The 19,954-nt window shown below is 46.0% G+C and overlaps 1 protein-coding gene across 1 annotated transcript in view; it reads right to left on the bottom strand.

Moving 5' to 3' along the window:
• Positions 1-19,954, bottom strand: part of LOC138164864 (ankyrin repeat domain-containing protein 13C-like) — a 76,538-nt gene that overhangs the window by 5,915 nt on the left and 50,669 nt on the right. The window contains exons 7-12 of the mRNA XM_069092786.1: positions 16,779-16,923; positions 10,986-11,117; positions 9,725-9,886; positions 5,659-5,738; positions 3,420-3,518; positions 3,091-3,191 (exon numbers count right to left, since the gene is read on the bottom strand). Of these exons, the coding sequence (XP_068948887.1) occupies positions 3,091-3,191; positions 3,420-3,518; positions 5,659-5,738; positions 9,725-9,886; positions 10,986-11,117; positions 16,779-16,923 (719 nt within the window). The remainder of the gene's footprint in view (positions 1-3,090; positions 3,192-3,419; positions 3,519-5,658; positions 5,739-9,724; positions 9,887-10,985; positions 11,118-16,778; positions 16,924-19,954) is intronic.

Below are 19,954 nucleotides of genomic sequence, written 5' to 3'. Positions count from 1 at the left end.
ATCACACTATTTCATGTTCTCATTCCCACTGCGCTCCTTCCTTGCTGCCTACAAAGACACCAAGGTCCCCCACGTGCTTTAAACCCCCCAAACCCTTGCCCTGACACCTAGCCATCCCCTTAAGGTACAGGCCTTCTCTCTTTCACAGCCCAACCCGTAGGATGGAATACCCACCCCTTCTCCTGTCTCCATTTGCTCACCTTTCAATCCCTTGTGATCTGACTTCCCAAGACCCCAATTCTCAATGCCATGTCCTTTTCTCCATTTGCATCCTTCCTGACCTCTCGGGGACTCCTTGCGGATGCTCCAGAAGGGCGCTCTTCACTTCTCTGACTCGGCCCTCTCGTTCCCGCTCCTTGCCAATCTCCTGTCTCCTTCGACACCGACCCTCACCCCCTTCTGACCTGGCTGTCCTGCCCAGGGCACAATGCCCCGCACGAAGCTTCCCAAGTCCAATCTGCTCCCCATGGCTGTCCTTCCAGGCTCTCTATGACTTCACTGGCTTGCCTCCATCAAGAGGTGACTCTGGATTCATCTACACGCACACCTGCCTCTCACACACCTCACCCCGCCCCCAACAATGGAGACAAAGTCTTTGAGGGCAAACCTTAGCTTTGTATTCTTCAAAATGAGAAGCTTAGAAAACCCTGACTGAACGGCACAGAAGGCCCCAGGAGGCGACCCACTACGCGAAGACTTCCTCGGCTCCGAGTGCGAGCACGCTTTCCCTTGAAATAAGTCAAAGCTCACTTGCTAGTGTACAGAATGTTACCGTGGTCAATGCAGAAAGTTGTTTTGCTTGACTATACGCGTCTGAAACGGGTTTGTTGTTTTCCCTATCTCAATTGTGGTGAGGGACAGACGGAGGAGAAGGTGGATGTTTTTGCTGACTACAAAATACATAAATGATTTTAAAAATTTATTTGCTGTAATTTCTACTCTTTGATCCTACCTCCTATTCTCTGGTTTAACAGAAAGTAAATTTAACACTGATTCCATATAGCATCTTTCCAATCATCTCCCACAGATTCGATAATTATCTTTCTGTTGACATGTCTCCAATATATTGATCTGGCGCTGCCTTCTCTCCTGACCCCCAGGCTCGTCTCCACCCCGCCGACAGACATCTCACACTCAACATGTCCAAAGCTCATCGTGTTTTCTCTCCCCATTCCTCCCAAGGGCACCAGCTTCCTTCCCCATCATGCAGGCCCACAGCTCCTCCCTTCCTCTCACCCTTGCCACCCCCTCTGCTGCTACGTCTCTTCTGGCTCTGGCTCTCCTCTGACAGTCTCCAGGCTGGGGCACAGCTGCCTACTTCCTCCTGCTCACCAGACTCTCTACCTTCTGACTCTCCACTCTGGTCTCTTGTCCACTCAGCTATCAGGGATCTTCCTAAAACCCTGGCCTGACCAATGTGTTGCCCCTCTCCTACTCAATAAACTCCAGTGGCTCCCCATCACCCCAAAAGCCCTTCATAATTGGCCTGTTCCTACTGGTCTGTCTCCTTAAACCTTATCCCCCCTGCCCCAGGCTACCCTTCCGTACCCCCCCCCCCCCACAAGATACACTTTGCACTGTCTCCAGCTGTTCCCACACCTGTAATCCTCTCCTCATGTCTGCCTCCTGGCTTTCTTCAAGTCTCAGCTAAACCCCACCTTTCGCAAAAGCCCTTCCCAGTCTCAAGGTCAGCGCGTTCCCAAGGCACATATCCCATACAGGCACCGTTTGCAGATTGCCTTGCCCGTCAAACTGGGAGTTCCCTGAAGGCAGGGGCTGCTCCTGTCCTTTTTTGGGGAGAGAGGAAAGGTGGCACACTACACTCCTGGCAAAGATTGAGCACTTAATAAACACCCTCTATTTCTGTGATTCATCAGGGCTCAATGACCACTTCCTTCTTGGCCCCCTCTCTAGAATCCAGACATCCAGCCCTAATCATCCCACATCAACCCCTGCTAGACATCACCACCACCTCCAACTGGACACATGCAGAAGCAGTCATGAGATTTCCTCGCCACACCCTCATGAAGCACTTACCAGGTACAAGGCCCAGTGCTAAGGAGCAGCCCTTCTCCCTCCTCACAGAGCCTGTGTCTAACAGAAAAGCCCCCACTGCCCTCTCAGACCCTGGGTCTATAAGCTAGGAGTTAGCCCCTCCACATCTGATCACCCGCCAAGCCAGTCCCAACCTCCATAATGTTGCTCATGACTCCAAATTTACTGAATTCAAGCTTCTCCTGCGACTCACCCGGATGCTCAAAGAGCCGTACTGGTCTCCCGGATCCAGACTCTCAATTTTCCATCCCCCGGCCCTATCGCCTTGAGGAGAAAAGACCAACTGCCAGGTTCAACACGTAAAGCCCTTCCCAGTCTGGCTCTGGAGTCTTTCCAGAATAATATCCAATGACTCACCTCATATGCAGCTCACTCCAGCACAACAGACCTGCTACACACCTTTGTCAGTCTTCGACCTCTATCCCTCTGGAAGTGACCAACCGCACTCCTCCCAAGGACTGAGGGCTTTCCTTTTTTCCCCATTTTCTCTCTCAAGATATTAATTAGGATTTATTTGCACGCACACCTACTGTATCCTGGCTGCTTCCAAGATGGAACATGAGCCTCATAAGGGTGACAAACTGGGCATGTTAGATGATCTAACGTTGCTCTTAAATTCGTGTGCCACCCACACCTCAATCGGCCTCTCCTCAACACATTCATGCATGGCCACCAGCAAGGTGGAACTGTCTTCAGTGAAAACAGGAATGCTGACACGTAGCTGGAGAATCAGCACAAGTGTTCAGGACACGTCATCTTCTCGGAGAAGGATTACAAAGGCTAACCAGCTGTCTATAAAAACTCTCATTTCCCAGTTTGAAAATATAGATGGGTGTGTTTAATTTTCAATGGGGAAAACCTCTCCTTGACAGTATAAAATAAGTTAATTACATATGACATACAAGGAGAGATAAATGTTTTCTATACCACATCATTATACTTCTAATTCTTAATAACGAATCTGACAATGTACCTTGCAGAATACAAATTCATTTCATTAAGGCAATAAGGTTATTTGTGTGAACCCCCTCTTACCGAGCTTTACAGGAAAGCCAGGAGGAAGCTTCATCTGAACAAATTCTCTAAGCTTGTTAAAGTGCTTGAAGGGCGCAATGACTTCTAAAACATTCAATAATCTGGAAGAAAGGTCAGAAAAAAAAACCACTTTCAGCAATGCCTCAGATTGATACATCTCTGCTTAAAGGCAAAACACCAAGTGTTCCATTTCTCTGGTCGATGGTCTGATCCGGACTTTGTACTAAGATCTAACTTCAAAAGCCTAAAAATGTCAAAACTAAGAATTCATTCTGGACACAATCTCCATAACTCTTAATAAATATATATAGTTAGAAACATCAACTTACAATTCAATTCCTAAGGGAAATTCCTTGCTCATGGCTATTGTGGCTTTAAATGTTTTCTTACTTTCTTTGCAAACAAGTTCTCTACCCAGATGAGGAGCTCTACAATGGAAAGGAAATAAAACAATTAATTATGTCAGTAGATTATTTTCACCTTACAGAGAGTCCCATAATATTTTATTATGTTCTATGTGCTGACAGTACATTTTAGAAATTTTTTAGAATAAAGTTTAAAAATGTGCTAAATCAACTAAAGTAAGATAATTATCTAGAAAGTCCCAGTACGTTCAGTGGAGAGATTTCCCGACACACGGGGCATCCGTTTGAAGGGGCTCTCATTGCCTCCTGCACAGAACAGGCTCACGCCTCTGGCACACGCGCACAGACCCAACATGAGCTTTTCTATGGACACAATTAACGAACAAGCAGAATAGCTAACAAGGGGCCGGGCTGTGGGGGGTGAGCCAGGGGCTCGAGACGCTGAAGTCTGCCCCTTCAGCAATGATGGCTGCTGGGAGCACAGAAGAAAGACGATGCATTAACCACCATTAATGTTTTTTCCTTGTCAATTATGTTACTTAAATGCTAGTAGGAATAATCTCAGAGAGTTTAACTGTCATCTCTATGGAGAGGGGAAGATTTCATGGCCAAACAAGAGGTAGAGAGCATTATAAAATGCAAAGTGGATAATCTTGATTACATTAAACTGAAAAGTTTCTGCGCGAAGCCAATGTTACCAAAATTAAGAGGGAAATGGAAAAATGGGAAAGAACTTTGACAACCAGTGTCTCTGATAAAGGCCTCATTTCTAAAATATACAGAAAATAGCATCAAATCTATAAGGATACAAGTCATTCCCCAATTGATAAAAGGTCAAAGGATATGAACAGGCAGTTTTCAGACGATGAAATTAAAGATATCCAAAAGCATATGAAAAAATGCTCTAAATCACTATTGATTAGAGAAATTCAAATCAAAACAACTCTAAGGTACCACATCTCACCAGTCAGACTGGCTAAGATGACAAAACAGGAAAATTATCAATGCTGGAGAGGATGTGGAAAAACTGGAACAGTAATGCACTGTTGGTGGAGTTGTGAACTGATCCAACCATTCTGGAGAGCAATCTGGAACTATGCCCAAAGGGCTATAAATAAGTGACCCTTTGACCCAGCAATACCACTTCTAGGGTCGTATCCCAAAGAGATCATAGAAGTGGGAGGAGGACCCATATGTACAAACACATTTATGGCAGCTCTTTTTGTGGTGGCAAAGAATTGGAAATCAAGGGGATGCCCATCAATTGGGGAATGGCTGAACAAGTTGTGGTATGTGAATATAATGGAATACTGCTGTGTTATATAAAATGAGGAGCAGATGGACTTCATTACCTGGAGAGACTTGTATAAACTGATGCTGAGTGAGAGGGGCAGAACCAGGAGAACACTGTACACAATCACAGACACAACGTATGTGTGATGACCAACTCTGACAGACTGGGCTCCTCTCAGCAAGGCAAGGCTGGAGACAGCTCCAGAAGACTCATGATGGAGAGAAAGAGCTGCCGAGTCTGACTGCAGACTGAAGCAAGCTACCTGCTCCGTTTCTTTTCCTTGTTTGGTTTTGATTCCTCTCTCCCACTGATCATTCCATCAGTTATAATCCTTCTGTACAACCTGACTAATGTTTAATGGGAAGGTATCTGTAGACCCTATATTTGAGTGCATGCCGCTGGGGGTGGGGGGAGCAGGAGGGGAAAAAATGTGAAACTCAAGGGATTGTGGAACTGAATCTTGTAAACTAAGAGTAAATAAATTAATTTTTAAAAAATCAGTGCCAGTAGGAGAGAAATAATGAACGGAGGAATTCAAGCAGGAGAATTTTGATGGCCCAGGAATCTTAACATGTCAGGCTGACACTGGTTTAGGCAAAGATGTGGCTATTTCACAGTTCTCTTTTCCAGTTTAAGGCCAGTTGGTGTCTTATACGACTGTATAACAAGCGCTACATTATGAAACTGCTAACGCTGTCCAATCTAAGCAAGCACCAAGGCCAAGGCCCTGTCCACTCTGCCCAACAGTGTCAAGCCCTGCATTTACTCCGAGGAAAGAAAACCAACCATAACCCAAAAACAGGTATCTGGGAGACAGACGAGGCTGCCTGACTTTCGGAGAAAGGATCTGAAAAGCTGCTTCATTAGTTTACCCCAGTTCCAAGGCCTCCCACTTTGTAGAATACTCACTTTCCGTTCTCAGCAGATATATACTCTTCCCAGGTAATCGTGTTAGGTGGGGGTGGAGTCAGAGACTGTCTTCGGACAGGCTGCAAGGGAAAATTGGGGGTGGGGGGTGAGAAGCTGCCACTTGAGCCACTGGTTGTAACAGTCAGAATAAAGTACACAGGGAAACCTTTGGCTTGTCTCTCTGCTTTCCCTGACACCAGGGAAGGGGAGGACACAGTCAAGCTTCAGGTATTTTTGACACCAAAATGTTTTTTGGGAAGTCCTACCAGTAATATATATCACCAAGGCCATCCCTCCTGGGGGAGGAGGAAGCCAGCTGTGAACAGGAGCATCTGGAGCTGGTGGAGGGGACAGAGCTCTGCTGTCCAGAGCTGGCCCTGTGGGAATGAGCTGTAGGCTGGAGAAGGGAAGGCAGAGACATACAGGAGACAAGGAGAAGAAAAACTTCTCCATCACCAAACCAGAAGCCAAAAGAAGAGGCAGGCGCTAGAACGGGGCTCGTGTCTTCATCCTGGACACCAAGGGAAGGGAGACTCGACTGAGGAAATAAAGACGGAATGTGACGAGATCAGGGTGGACTTCTTAGGGAAAGGGCAGAAATGGGGACAGTGGGGGTCAGCTTGCTGTGTGACCACAAGAGCTAAGTCAAGAATGTCCTCACTTCACGCCAAAATACAAAGGAGAGAGCCTTGGGAAAGTTCGGAAATGCTAAATCAGGAGAGAGACTTGGAGGAAGAGATCTGCAAAACGAGACTATCTGGGACACAAAGGAACCCTGCCACAGGACGGCCTCACGCCTCTCATCCACCCAACAAGCACCTGAGTGCCTGCTGTGTCCCTGCCCTCAAGACGCAGTCTGAGAGTGGAGACAACAAGCAAACAAGTGTGTGCCACATGAGCTCTATACCAGATCAACAGAAAACAACTACCCGAGGGCCGTGTCCTTTAGAAGGTGGGACCTGAGCTGGGCCTTGACAGAAACCAGGGAAGCCAGGAGCTAGAGATGAAAAGAAGAGGGTTCCAGGCCTGGGGGGCAGCCAGAGACAATGGTGCAGAGCTGTGGAAGCAGGGCCTTGTTCATGGAACAGCCAGGAGGAACTGGGGCAGGGCGGGGGAAAGGAAGAAGTCTGGAAGGGGAGGGGCAGGTCATGCAAACAACAGAAAGGAGAGGCAAAGTCACATGCCAAAAGTAGGGAACGCTGGTGGAACGTGGGGCGATGCTGGGAAAACAAGGAGCAGCAGGTATGAGATGGTACAGATGCCTCAAAGCAGAAAGGGCCAATCAAGGTGTCTTGGCTTCCTGCTCCTCAGAAGCCTTCCACGCCCAAGGAATGACAACAGGCCCACACTACGGGTGAGTCCTTCAGGCAGGGGCTGATGAGGCCCCTCCCACCTGGCAACTGATCTACTTCTGTGACACCAACAGGGCCCAGAGAGACAGAAGGGGGGGCTGCACCAAAGCTAGCACTCCCGGGGAAGCCACGCAACCTCGGACATGGTCAGCCGTGCTCTACATCTGGGGGAACGGCTGTGTTTGCAAAACCTGACCGCACCTAAGCACGGACGCCAGTACAGAGAAGGACCGTCAAGGAGTCGGCAAGGCCCTGCAAAGTAAGGCCTCAGCACAGAGGTGGGAGTAGGAGTGAGCTCTGCCTCCACAAAGCACCGGGAACGCTGTAGGAGACCCCCAAATCACCTCACCACAAAGAAAGGGCCTTTATGGGGGACAGGAAAATGCTCATCATTCAAGTACAAGCCATCCTGCAATCCACCTCCTGTGTACAGACAGCCAACCATTCAGAGCAGAGGGACAGCTGAGAAAAACGAGTGAGAATGAGGCATGAGAAGAGGTCGGCAAAGATGAGGCAATCCTGATTGTCATCATTTTATACAAAGTCCACATCAATCTACCGGCCCACCAAGAAGCCCCAAAAAGTACCTGCCAAGAGGCGGCTGTGGCCAAAAGCAACCCTGCTTAAATGTTAGGGACGATGAGGACAGTGACCAGGATCGTCTCAGGAGGCAGAAGCAGGGGAAGGTTAAACCAGGAACCAGCCACATCACAGACAATGGAGCCATCACACTATGGATGGGGATGGCGGCGTCTCAGGCCTGGACTTCTCTAAGCAATGGTCACAACACCCTCCCAGAGAGCAAAGGCACTGGACTGCAACGAGAGAGTCTAATGGAGCCACCGTGTGAGAGCGGTGCAGCTGGGAGAGGGCTCCAAGGGCGCTGAGAAAGGTGCCCACGATGGGGAAAGAGCCAAGCGCCCACCTCCTGTCTGTTCTCCCATCTCTAAACCTTCAGGAGAGGCACAGGCACACAGAGGCTCCCCAAGAAGGCAATCGGCAGGCTTTGGCAAGCAACATTCCACACTGGACCAGTTTTACCATCTCACAACTAAGGGAGAGTCAGAGGATTCATCGTCTCCACCATGCTTATTGTCTGAGGACAGAAACAAGCATCTGATCTAGTAGAGCAAATGGCGCCTTGAAGGCTCTCTTCCAACCAGGTGTCTCCCATCCATACGTTAAAGTTATTCAAGATTCTCTGAAATGACGGTAAACCCACAGAAATAACACTGTGCGTGAACACGAGATGGCGCACAAAACAGCCTTGGCCACCAGGGCACAGAGGGCCAGAAGGATTCCCTTCCTCCAGCTGCTGCCTTTGGTGGTTCTGAAACACTGCAGAGGCTCGCTCCCCCAAGAGAGGAGTGTGGTCTGAGCTCCCACACAGGAGAAGACGGGTGGGGATGGACAAGCTGAGGGAGCACGTCTCCTCAGCACCAATGTTCTCCTGGTGTTACTAGACAAGATATGGAATACGAGTCTCCAAAAAAAAGGAAAAGAAATATGACCCAGAAGGCAAGGAAATGCAAGCAGCCTGCAACCAAAGAAAACCTTTAGACAGCGGGAGTAAAGAAGTCATCAAGGAAATGCATGACAGCAAAGAGAGCGCTGGAATGGTCCCGAGGCCAGGGTGACATATGGCACCTCGGATCCCCTGGAGATGTCATGAGAAAGCTGGGGAGCCCTAATGGAGTGAGGACCCTCATGGCACACTTAGGGGACTCCTCTGACAACACAGAAAGGGATAAGATGCAATCTGCACCTTGAGAGCAACTTCCCACGGATTCATTTGAGTTCCTTGCTCCTAGTCAACGGGGGTCTGGTCAACGGGGGGAGAAGCATGATGACGGGGAGAGGGCCTCACTCACCACTCCAAAATTTAAGTGAATTTGTTCCCTTGAGCTGCCCACACATGCTTAACTGCTAAGAGCCCCCGAACATCAATGGTCCAGAGACCTCCAGAAAACTGAGTGCACTCAGCTTTGTACATCCCCAGCCAAGTTCAAGGACTTCAAGCCTGACCCTGAGGTGGAAAGCACCATCACCACGAAGGAAAGAGGAAACGAAGATCTCCATTTCCCATTCATTAATGATTGCTCAGATCGGACATACTGGCAGCCCCTATGCCAGGGGGGCCAGTCCTTCTGAACACCCCATACACCACCATACATGCTGTGAACAGAATAACCGCCAGGTGAATAAGAAAATGAGAATCACGGGATGGGCAAGGTGGACAGAACTCTGCGGAGGCAGAACTAGAAGACGTACTGCATGAGAATGAGACCAAAAGCAAGAAGACGAGAATTTAAACAACACTGCACATTAAGTTTGCAACAAATGGCAAGGCAATTTTTAAGTAAAGGACTGATCAATAGCAAAAATCAATTCAAGGGGGCAGCTAGGTGGCGCAGTGAATAGAGCACTGGCCCTGGAGTCAGGAGGACCTGAGTTCAAATCCAACCTCGGACACCTAACATTAACCCCCTTCCCCTCCAAAAAACTAACTTGAAAGGAAATTTCAAGATTAAATTTCTGATTTATTAGGCCTATTCCCCCTTTTGAAATGTCAATGACATAAACAGGTTGAAGTTAGAAAGAAAACAAACAATATGTGAAAAGTAAAGAAAATTTAAAAATTCACTCTTATTAAAAAGGTTAAGATCTTTGGCCTTACAGTATTTACAAAATAAAGTTATTTGTGCTTACTGTACCTCAAAATTCTGTTCCATTAAATTTCCACCTTTACTTAAACTCTCCATGATGGCCTTATTTCGAAGAATGTCTTCTTCACTGAGGTGTTCTCTCCTTTTTCTGGATTCTAAAACAAGTCCATTCACCAGGTAAAAGTAGGCCAAAAAGTTTCCCACTCTTTCCTGAAACAAAATCACATATTTTAAAAAGTTGAGAATATCTCCAATAAAAGGAATCTTCAACAGAAAGAACCTCCAATTTCATCATTCATTGAAAATTACGTGAAATCGATACTCCTTAATCAAGCACAAGACAAGCTTCATCCTCTGGATCCTAATAAATAAAATGTATCAGAATTTATCAACTTTAAATTTAGATGAGATTTAAAAATAAACACTAAAATTTCTAGTTGAGTCAAAACGTCTTGGCCTGAAGTTTGACAGCCACTTGGGAAATTAATAATATTGCTTTAAAAGTACCAACTGGTTAAAAAAATAAAAATAACAAGGGATACTGTGTGACTCCTTGTCAGTCTCTTGCTGGTTCATCATGTGACTGACCCCTTGTCACTCGGTGGCCTCCTCAGCCCCCATGGAGTTCCTTCCCATGGGATGCCTCCTGGAGCTCTCTCCTCCAGCCCTCCTACCTCCTACCTACCCCCACTGAGCTCAGTTGCCTAGCAGATACTTCTGACCTGGGGAGCTGGTGGAGACCTCAAATGCAACATGTCCAGCAATGAATTTGTTCCCCACCTGCAAACTTCCCTATTGCTTCGGAAAGACCACCATCCTTCCAGGCTTTCAGAGTCATGCCGGTGTTCTCTCTGCCCCCACAACATCCTTCCAAACCACAGATCCCAAGTTAGTCAGCAGCAGGAGAATCCAGCTGATAAAAATGCTACTGAATAACTAACTAGGGAAACAAGTCTTTTGGGGGTTTTCTTGGGGGAAGGGGGAAGACAACAAGACTTGTTTTCTTAACTTCCAATCATGCTCCCCAAAACTGAATCACAAGCCTTACCCCTGTAGTTGCCAAAAGCAGCTGGAAAGATCAAACTTGGAAAAATCACAATCAGTTGAGGACAACCATGCCCTCATCAATTGTGTCACAGACCGTGTATAAGCTCAGCCATGGAGGCTCCATGTAAATAACCACCATGACACTTCCTGGCAGCAGAATTACAAGACAAAAAGAGTGTCCACCTTCACGACTGACAAGGGCTGAGGCAGAAGGAAAGATAAATAGTTTTATGAAAGATCAAAATGTCTGATTCACACATACTGTTTTGTCTTCCCGGAAGAGCCATCCTGTTTGGGCCCGTGTGAAAGTGATGGATTTGGTTGATAAAGTTGCGGAATAAATATCACTGCTCATTAAAATGTCAACTTCTTCCTCTGTTTCCATCTCTGATTCCTTAAAGAAAAAGACGCCTTATAAGTTAGATTTTATAATATGTAGGTACTTAAAGAATCATTACATGTCATCAGTATCAAATATTTTTAAAGTTTTCTGTTTGTCTTCCCAGGATATAAATGGGAAAAGAAGAAAGTAGATTCCATGGGGAAAATTCCTTTGAAAAAATATTTTAATTTTTTAAATTACATGTTATACCATCTTTAACATGTTTTTTAAAATTTTCCAAATTCTCTCCCTTCCTCCCTCCCACCCCACCCCACTCCCTAGGACGACAATTAAACTAGATATAGGCTATACCTGTGTAGTCGTGCTAAACATATTTATAAATTAGTCATGCTGTAAAAGAAAGTACAGACACAAACACACACAGGCTGAGAAGAGTAGGTTCTGATCTGCCTTCAGACTATAACCGTTTTTCTTCTGTTAAAGTACAACATTTTTCATCAAAAGAACTTCAGAACTTGGTATCTTTATATGGCTGAGAAGAGCTAAGTCACTCACAGTTCTCACTGAACAACACTGCTATGACTGTGCACAACCTTCTCCTGGTTCTGCTGACCTCACTTTGTATCATTTCCTCTAAGTCTTCCCAGGTCTTTCTGAGAGCATTCTGCTCCTCATTTCTTATAGCACAGAAGTATTCCATCACAATCAGAGACCACAACTTGTTCAGTCATTCCCCAATTGATGGGCATCCCCTCAACTGTCAATTCTTTGCCACCACAAAAAAAAGCTGCTCTATTTTTGTACGTGTAGGTCTTCTGGGGGCAGCTAGGTGGTGCAGTGGAGAGAATGCCAGGCCTGGTATCAGGAAGATGCATTCATCTTTGTAAGTTCCAATCTAGCCTCAGACACTTAACAGCGGTGTGACCCTGCAAGTCACTTAACCCTGTTTGCATCAGTTTCCTCAACTGTAAAAGGAGCTGGAAAAGGAAATAACAAACCACTCTAGTATCTTTGCCAAGAAAACCCCAAATGTAGTCACGAAGAGTCAGACACAACTGAAAAATGACCAAAATAATAAAAGGTCCTTTTCCATTTTTTTTTGTTTATCTCTTTGGTAAACAGACTTAGTAGTGCTATTGCTGGGTCAAAGTACATGTCCCGAAACCACGAAGAAACCTATGGGAGCTCTCTCTTCCAAAAACAGAGCAGCAAACAATGGCTTGACTGGCCTTGAGGATAATTTCATCCTCCCCCAGGAAGGAAGGACAAGTGAGAACACCTACTCTGAATGTTATTCTCACTGAGAAGAAAGGCTTGATTGCTAGGGGTAGAAATGAAGGCAGCCTTAGGGGAAAGTGACCATTTCATATTATAATTTCTGATAGATGACACACAGACAGACATCAGACGCTGGGGAGAGGAGGAGAGAAGAGACCGTGTACACACCCATTTACACACACACACACACACACACACAGAAGGGACAGGGAAAGGGTAAAACAAAAGGAGATGAAATGCTACCATGAAATAAAGATAACACATGGGAAGAGAAAGCAGAAAGTATGTCCCTTGTTTTCTTTAATTCTATGCCTAGGGGAATCATCTTAGGACAACAAAGGACAGAAGAAAATGATCTGTAGGGATCTGAAACACAGTTCAAGTAGGAAGACAGCAAGAGAGTATCTACCTGGCCCTTGAAGAAATCCCATCCCCTGCACAAATGACACATGGCAGGAGAATGGAGGGCTTAAACTCTAGGCCATGGAGTCTGAAGAGACTCATGGACCAAAATGCTAAAGCATCCCCTCAAGAAATGGTTAATGAACATTAATGTTCTAGATTCTCTGTGTTCTAATTCTACTAATGACATAATTAGAAACAGACAAGTAATCACAAAGACCCAACAGATCAACAAATCCTACCAAGTTAATATTTCTTGCTTTTTTACTGGGTTACTGCTGGTGCAATCCAGGGGATGCTTTAGAGAGTTTACTGTGCATTTGGGAAAACACTGGACAAAGTCTCCCCAGCTGTTAAAATGAGGGCAACACTCTAAATTCAGCTGTAATTGGCTGAATGGCTGGACTCAAAAGACTAGTTATTAAATGGGCCCATGCCCACAAGGAAGGGGGTCTCACATGAAGTCACCATCAGAAGTTATGAGCAGGAAAAGCATCATGAGGTAGCATCCTGCCTACAAAAGGGTCTAAGGGATTTAGTGGGAGGCAAGCACATCATTCAACAGTGTGGTATGGTAATTAATAATAAGAGTTAATTTTATTGTAACTCTGCAAATTATGTCATTTGATAGCCATAAGGACCAAGTAAGTTAAGTGCCGTTATCCCCATTTGAAAGATGAGCAAACTAAGGCTGCAGCTGGTGATCTGCCGATGCGGTCCTCCTCACTGCAGGGGTCCAGCACTATAATTAACATAAAACCAGCAGCATGCACTTACACAGCACCATGTGCCAGACACCATGCAAAGCACTGAGGACACAAACACAAAACCAGACAGTCCATGTCCTCAAGGGGTGTCTGACCTAACGAGAGAAGTTATTTTATAAAATGGAGCAAAGAAAGATCGCTGGCTCCAGGACATGATGGAGGGTGGCTACCTGAGTGAAGCTCTCTTCGTGAACAGAGGCTTCACAGTTCATGGCTCTCCCCCCAGAGAGGGGATCTTGCAGGAGGCTCATGCTACCCCAAAGACAAGACTCTGGGCTGTCCCAGAGCCCGGCAGCCAGGTGGGAAATGATGCAGACAACGTCAGAGCTACAGGAGAGGGCAGTCCCACCGTCCTCAGCCCAAGTCAGACCCCATGTGGAGTTTTATGTTCAGATTTGGTCCCACACTTTATGACAAACCCTGATAGCCCAGAGATGCTCCTCAAAAGGGCACCTAGGATGACTTTAGGACTCTCTAGTCGCTATAATCTAGGCATCAGTTAGAGAAATCTGAGATATTTCACATATAAAAGACAAGAATTAGGGGTGATAACCTTGTCTTCAAGCGCAGGAAGAGCAGCCGCTAAGAGGAGGAAAGATTCCGTATCATTTGGCCAAACCCTGACTACCAGGACAACTGGCCAAAGCTTGACCTAACAGAACATCCCCCTGCCATGGTGCTCTCCCAAAGAGGAGTAGGTGACCACAGGAGGAAGCCAGTTTTCCATCTCTGCAAGTCTTCAAGCAGAGGTTTTCCAGAGCAGCTGTTGGTAACAGGATCGAGAGGATTCTTGTCTCGTGGCCCCATAGTCCTTTCCAGCTGAGACTGACGAGGTTCAGGGGGCCCTTAAACAGGCCTGCTAAGCTGGGATGTGAACGTGGGGCACTCCCAAACCCATGGTTCCACACCTGACTTCTACTGGACACGCTCTTGTTTTCTTTCACTCATCCCAAAAGAACTAGTACCAATGATTCTGGAGAAGCCGATTCAGATGTTCTCGTTTCTATGCACTTACAGTCACGCCAGGCAGGGCCTTCACTGTCCGGGGCCAATCTTGGTGCCTACTGGTGCTGCCTGACTTCACTCAAGACTCCTTTCACCATTTCCTACAAAGAATCACCATCTCAAAAATAAGCTGGACTTGATGTTCTCTGAGGCCTTGTAACATGATTCACGTCACTCTCTTGAATACCTTCCCATTGGTGCAGGCACAAAGGCCAAATTCTTCTATAATCTCGCCCATTTCATTCAGTCAGTGAGTCGAATCACAGGACTTTATGAAGCTCCTCCTTTGTGCCAGGCCTGTGTTCAGTGAGCACTGAAGATAACAACACAGAACAGTGCCTGCCCTAAGTCTACATTCTCTGCTTGTACTCTCTCATGTGACCAATTCTCCCCAACAATAAAATGTCAGACTTTTCTTCCTGTCTATAAATGTTCTATTCGCTGCCACCTTCCCTAACCTTCCATATGCTTAGTCCATCGCTCCTTCAAAAAAACCAAAAACATCTCCCTGTTGGTCCATCTCTTTAAATTCTAGCCTTCCTTAATCGCCACAGGCCAATCAGACTTCCTCCATAAGTCTCCTGCACCTCATGCAGCACACGCCCCCCTTGACCTTATCTCAAGCACCATTACGTCCTGTTGCCACACAATTTAGTACATGATCATCTCCTTAGTGTTTCTGCTTCATGGATAGGGTCTTCATCACTTAAAATGGGTAAAATGCTTTCAAAGCAACATCATCTATTTTCCCAAAGATTCCCTAACTCCAAAATGCTTACTAATTCAACTTTTAATAAAAATCCAGTAAGTGCAAGATATTCACTCAGTGGATAAAATGATCCTCCCAAAGTACAAGTCTGATGTCACACACGGACCCCTCCCCCCAATTAAATCAACTATAGTGGCTCCCTATTATCTCCAGGATCTAATCTATAATCTTTTGATTTTAATCTTAAATTAAAAATCTGATTTTGATTTTAAACCTTCCAAAACCTGGCCCCTTCCCACCTTTCTAGTCTTTCACCTTATACCTGTAATCTACTGACCTTCTGGTCTTTCCTTAAGGAAGATCTTCTCTCTCCTTCCTGGCTTCCTTCCAGTCCTACCATCAACAAGAAATGTTTCCAATACACCCTTAACATGAGGTCTTTCCCTATTTTATATTCGATTTTTCCTGTATATAGTCTGTGTATACAAAGTTTTTGGCACATTCTGTCCCCAGTAAGACTGAGTTCCTTGAGAAGAGCCTTTTGCTTTTCTTTGTAATGCCAGTACTCAGTACAGTGGCTGGCACACAGCAGGTACTTTATAAACGCTAACTAACCGACAAGGGTTTGACAAACATTGCATCACTGGAGCTACGGAACAACTCCAAGAGGCAGGGACTGGAGGAGATACAATAGCTTTTACTATGACCATCTGACAGTCTAGAGCAGAAAAGGCCAGGCCATGGTAAACCAGGGAGGGTCAGAAGGTCTTTCCAAGTCCAGACTTTGCTTTGCCCACCACCCCACACTACCACTCCTCACACACAGATTCCTCACTGGGACCTGTGAGTCTATGGATTCTGAGAACCTCAAGATGACCCACCACCTGCCGATGCAAACTGACCCCTCTCCAGAGGTCAGAGCCTCGCCCAGGATCACACATCTCGTCTATGTCAGAGATGGCAGACACACCTGGGCAAACCCGATTGCCAATGTCGCTTCTTTACCAACACCTCCAGGGCACCTCTCTTCCTCACAGAGGGCACAGCCCCAGGGACCTATATGAGCACAATCCACCCTCAGAAATGTGGCGAGCAGGATAGGGCAGGCTAAATTTCAGAGGGTGGAACATAGTCATGAGAATGAATTAAAGTCTTAAGGAAAAAGTTTAAGTACATAAAGAACAATCACGAAAAGCAGAGAAAGTGTTCAAAAAGCCAGAAGAACCAAAAAATCACATTATGGAAGCCAACAGAGCAGTGACCTTTGAGGAAAGGTCAACAGTGTGGATTGGAAAAAAACAAACAAAATCTTAAAGTTTCCTAAAGATGCAAATTTTTAAAAAGAATACTGAGTTTTACCAGGAAAAAAACAGGTGACTTTGGAGTACATGGAATCAATGAAGGAGGAAGGCCAGAGGCCAGAGAAGGATGCAGCAGCAACCCAGAGAGGTCTGCTGTAGTCTACTCTCTCAGACATGAAGTATCTCCACAGCAGTGTCCCTGTGGCTGCACAAACAACACCCCCAGACATCTCCCACCAGCAGCTCTCACCTCATGATGGATGCGCTGGTAAACTCTCTGTTCGTTATCTAACACTACAAACGACTCCGAGGGTGCTGCATCACCACTGAAAATGAAGCTCAGGTCCCCTCGTTGGCACTTCATGTCAGTAAAGTCTATGAGAGTTGTGTCAAGCCTGTAGAAAAAGGACTGATGAAACAAGCACTGGAAGACACTGTAGGCACAAAATTCCTAATAAAACGGTTGTATTAAAATCTAAAATGACCACGTTTCACAATCAGATTCATAAGATAACTTCATCATGTTTTATTTAAAGGATACTACATGACTTTAATCTTCCACATCATATAAATGATGCCTGGGATCTCTTTGAGATTTATTATTTGTGATATTATTAATGTTTCCATCAATCGTATTCAATCACTAAACATTTACTGAAAGTTTGTTATATGTAAAGCATTGTGCTAATGGTTTGGGGGATGTAAAGATCAGTAAGATACAGATTCCTATCCTCAAGAAATTTGTCCTACTGATTTATTTCATTAATGCTGACAAATAAAATGTAAACTGTTATAGTTAATTTCTAATTTCCCTTCTTTTGTCTTTCCTAGTTATATGATTACCTCCTGGTTTAAAATACATTTTACTTCTAATGACACCAAAGTACATCTCAAAATTCTCTCATGGTGCCATTTTATCAACAATTAAACTGTAAAGATTTCCCTTTATTTTATTAAAGTCCTAATAACTCAAGTTCTTGCCAAAGCCTCTATCTCTCATCACACCTTATCACTGCATACATAAAATATTTACTGAGGTCCATATTCTCCCTATTTCCTGCCCCAGTGGGCTATATGCCCCTAGGGAACAAGGGGGCCTTCTGGAAACTCTGAATCCCAGAACTGAGGTCAGTACTTTGAAAACAGAGAGTACTTGGCTTTACATGAATTCACATTATGCAAATGTGACTTTACATAAAAAATTCTGAAAGGCCAGGGAAGATGTCACAGAAACATGTGTGAAGAGAGGCTGGACCACAAACATGCCCACAGTCCACTTCCATCTTTCACGGCTCTGATGAGGGTGAAATGCTTGAAGAAGTGACAAGACTGTAAATTAGCACAAGGGCTGGAGACAGAAGCGAGAGGAGGAGCTGATCGAGTCATGGGAGGACACTGAGCTGCCAGAGGTAGAGAGTGTGGAAGACGGGGCCGCGGCGGGCTGAGGCCGGACCGCAAAGCTTCACAAGGAGAAGCACTGCAGCATCTGAGGGAATGGTTTTTGGTGTTGAAAAGTGGATCCAAATGTTTCAAGATTTTCAAAAGTTCAGAGACCAGCTGCGGATGATCCTGACTGCTGCAGGCAGACAGAAAGAGGCGATGTCCACACAAAGACAGAGAAAGGTGCCCAGCCAGAGGCCCCCCGCCCTGCAGGCCGGTGCTTCCGGACTCTGCTCACTATCAGGGCACATTCACAGCTGCAGTAAGAGGCTGTGGATGGGGAGGGGCACATCTGCTCTGGGTAACAGGGGCTGTGCATAGAGGCCTGAGGAGCTGAGGTAAGGCAGGAACCATCTGTCTGAGAGCCAGTGTTTCTTGAATGAAGACTGCTCCATGATAGCAAATGGCTGCATCGACAAAATACTGTAAGGTTCACAAAAAGACGTACTTCAATGACATCTCATTTGATCCCCACAACACCCCTAGGAGGGAAAGGGATATTTATTATTCCCATTTTTTAGATGGAAATCGAAGCTGAGGACAGTCAAGTGACTTGTCCAGGGCCCTATAGTCAGCATGTGTTTGAGGCAAAAAATGCCAACTCCAGTCTCCCCATTGGAGCCTGTGTACCCCACTCCATGAGGTCTCACCCTGATGTTCTCTGCTCAGTGTCATTCAAAATAGCAAAGGCTTAGGGGCGGCCAGGTGGCTCAGTGAGTAAGAGCACTGGCCCCAGTGCTGGGATGACCTGGGATCGAATCCGGGCTCAGACACTTAGCACCCACCCATAAATAACTGGCCGTGTAACCTTGAGCAAGTTACTTAACCCCAATTGCTTTAAAAAAAAAAAAAAAGCAAAGGCTGGAGCCAGGATTGCAGAATAAAAGCAGGACCTTGGCTGACCTGCTCCAACCACCTCCCACACCTGTAAAAAACTACTCTAAACAAACTTTAGGGCTACAGAGCCCACAAAGAGCCAGAGAAGCAAAGCTTCCGCTGACGGCAGCCTGGCAGGCTGGCAGGAGCCACGGCACCGGGCTGGGACTTGAGCGCAGTCCCGCACGAGCCACGCTGGCCCAGACCCACGGCACAGAGCGGCCAGAGCAGACTTCACTGGCAGCTGCGCTGGTTTCTAGACTTCTCAACCCAAACACCAAAGAGAAAAGGCAAAAGTCAGTCGGGAAAACTCTACAGGACCTGGGTTTAACAAGAGCATGGTCCGGTCCCTGCCCCCAAGGCAGCTCCAGGCCTGCACAAGGTAGGGAGACCAAGTGACAGCTCAGAGGGTGACTGCTCGTGCTTTGACCTGCTTGGATCTGGGCTGCAGCCTTGGGTGGTGGTCCTGGTGTGTGTGGCCAGAGCTTGTGGGGGCTGTAGAGAGGGTGCCCTCCTCAGACCTCTGACAACTGCACAAACCCCAGTGATCTGGGACAGATCTCTCTCTCCTCTCTGGAAGCAGAGTTCTACCGTGGCAAAGAGCTCAGAAGTCAAGTCATTGGCTGGCAAGATGAGCAGGCAGAGGAGAGGGCAATCAGGCCAGGGGACAAAAAGGGTCAAAACACAGGACCAGAAGAAGACAGCAAAGTCAAAGCTCCTGCATCAGAAGCCTCCAAGAAAAATGTGAGCTGGTCACAGGCCCTGGAGGAGCACAAGAAAGATTGTGAAAATCTAGTAAGAGAAGTAGAGGAAAATTTGGGAAGAGAAATGAGAATGATGCAAGAAAATCATAAAAAGTGAGCCAAGCAGGCTGCTAAAGGAGACCCAAAAAAAATATTGAAGAAAATAACACCTTAAAAAAAACTAACTCAAATGGCAAAAGTGGCCCAAAAAGAGAATGAGAAAAATGCCTTAACTGACCAGAGGGAAAAGGAATTTCAAAAATTCACCGAAGAAAATAATCCTTCAAAATCTGATTAGAGCAAATGCAAGCTAATGATTTTATGAGAAATTAAGATACTATAAAACAGATCCCAACAAATGAAAAAA

This window comes from Petaurus breviceps, unplaced genomic scaffold (genome assembly GCF_028583685.1).
Source record: "Petaurus breviceps papuanus isolate PSGF00001 unplaced genomic scaffold, PetGlider_PUasm1.0 207, whole genome shotgun sequence".
NCBI classification, from domain to species: Eukaryota; Metazoa; Chordata; class Mammalia; order Diprotodontia; family Petauridae; genus Petaurus; species Petaurus breviceps.
The sequence above is the reverse complement of the archived record's forward strand: the minus strand, read 5'-3'. Positions and strand labels throughout refer to the sequence as shown.